This window comes from Austrofundulus limnaeus, unplaced genomic scaffold (genome assembly GCF_001266775.1).
Source record: "Austrofundulus limnaeus strain Quisiro unplaced genomic scaffold, Austrofundulus_limnaeus-1.0 Scaffold2523, whole genome shotgun sequence".
In the NCBI taxonomy this organism is placed as follows: domain Eukaryota; kingdom Metazoa; phylum Chordata; class Actinopteri; order Cyprinodontiformes; family Rivulidae; genus Austrofundulus; species Austrofundulus limnaeus.
The window spans coordinates 19386-20469 of record NW_013954925.1 but is presented as its reverse complement, the minus strand read 5'-3'; the positions used below and the strand labels follow the sequence as shown (position 1 = coordinate 20469).

The 1084-nt window shown below is 36.7% G+C and overlaps 1 protein-coding gene across 1 annotated transcript in view; it reads left to right on the top strand.

Annotated features, from left to right (window-relative positions):
• Nucleotides 1-372: 372 nt before the first annotated feature.
• The window catches only part of LOC106511118 (integrin beta-5), a gene marked incomplete at both ends in the record, with an annotated part of 19929 nt that continues 19217 nt past the window's right edge, over nt 373-1084 (top strand). The window contains 1 exon segment of the mRNA XM_013999864.1: nt 373-501. Coding sequence (XP_013855318.1) covers nt 373-501 — 129 coding nt within the window.

The following is a 1084-nucleotide window of genomic DNA, read 5'->3' as shown; positions in this document are numbered from 1 at the left end:
AGTAACTCAGTCTAAAATGTTTGCATGTGTTTAATCAGATGTCATACTGTTTATTATGAACCTCTGTATAATCATGTTAATATTTTTGTAGTACAAATACGGTACACGTTTTTCTTATTTTATCAAAATTTGAACATTTTTGTTTCAGGCAGGTAACTTTTCATTTCAGGCAGGTAACATTTGTTGTAAAAAAAAAAACCTTGTCAGACCCTGTATGTGGGTTGTGGCTATAATGGGAATTTAACTTGAGTTCAATTGAGAAGTTAATGAAAAAAATGGCAGCTTCTAGAATTTATCCTGCAGATTAATTGTATCATGTAAGAGAATAAATGAGATGTTTTATGTTGTTGTGTTTTTGGCCCTCAGAACATKCGCTCCAAAGTGGAGCTGACAGTGTGGGACCACCCTGATGACATCAACCTTTCCTTCACTTCCACCTGCCAGGACGGGAAGCCAACGTCAGGCCTCAGGAAATGCACTGACTTAAAGATCGGGGACACAGTAAGTCCCTGTCCAACGTGCATTAGCTTTAACGATTGGAAATGTCTTCCACATACTGCTCACATGTAGGAGTCTATGTGGAGGTGGGGTGGTGCAGACAGACTGTCTGCCGCAGAGAAGGGCAGAACGTGGGGTAGAGATAGAGGTGGAGAACTTATTTCTAGTGGCAGAGCAGGTTGGGAGATGGTTATTTAATTTCATTTAGGGTTTTTTTTGTTGTTCTTTACATCCTACAGGCTCTGAGATGTAAAATAAATTTGAAGCCAAGTTTTTGAAAAAGTCTGTGAGATTGCCCTAAACGTCCATATACCTACAAAATGGTGGAAAATCTGTGTAATTTACAATCTATACAAATTGACATATATGTTTTGTGAAAATAAAATCGTTACAGGTCTGAAAAGGCTATCATAACTACATTTACAGAAAAATGCAATTTTTACAACTTACAGTTGAAAACAGATCTTTCCATCCAACATATAAAAAGATACATAAGTTTCAAGTTTCGAGTTTATTTATATAGCGCAAAGTCACAACATACGTTGTCTCAGGACACTGTAGATAAAAAGAACAATGTAAAGAAGAA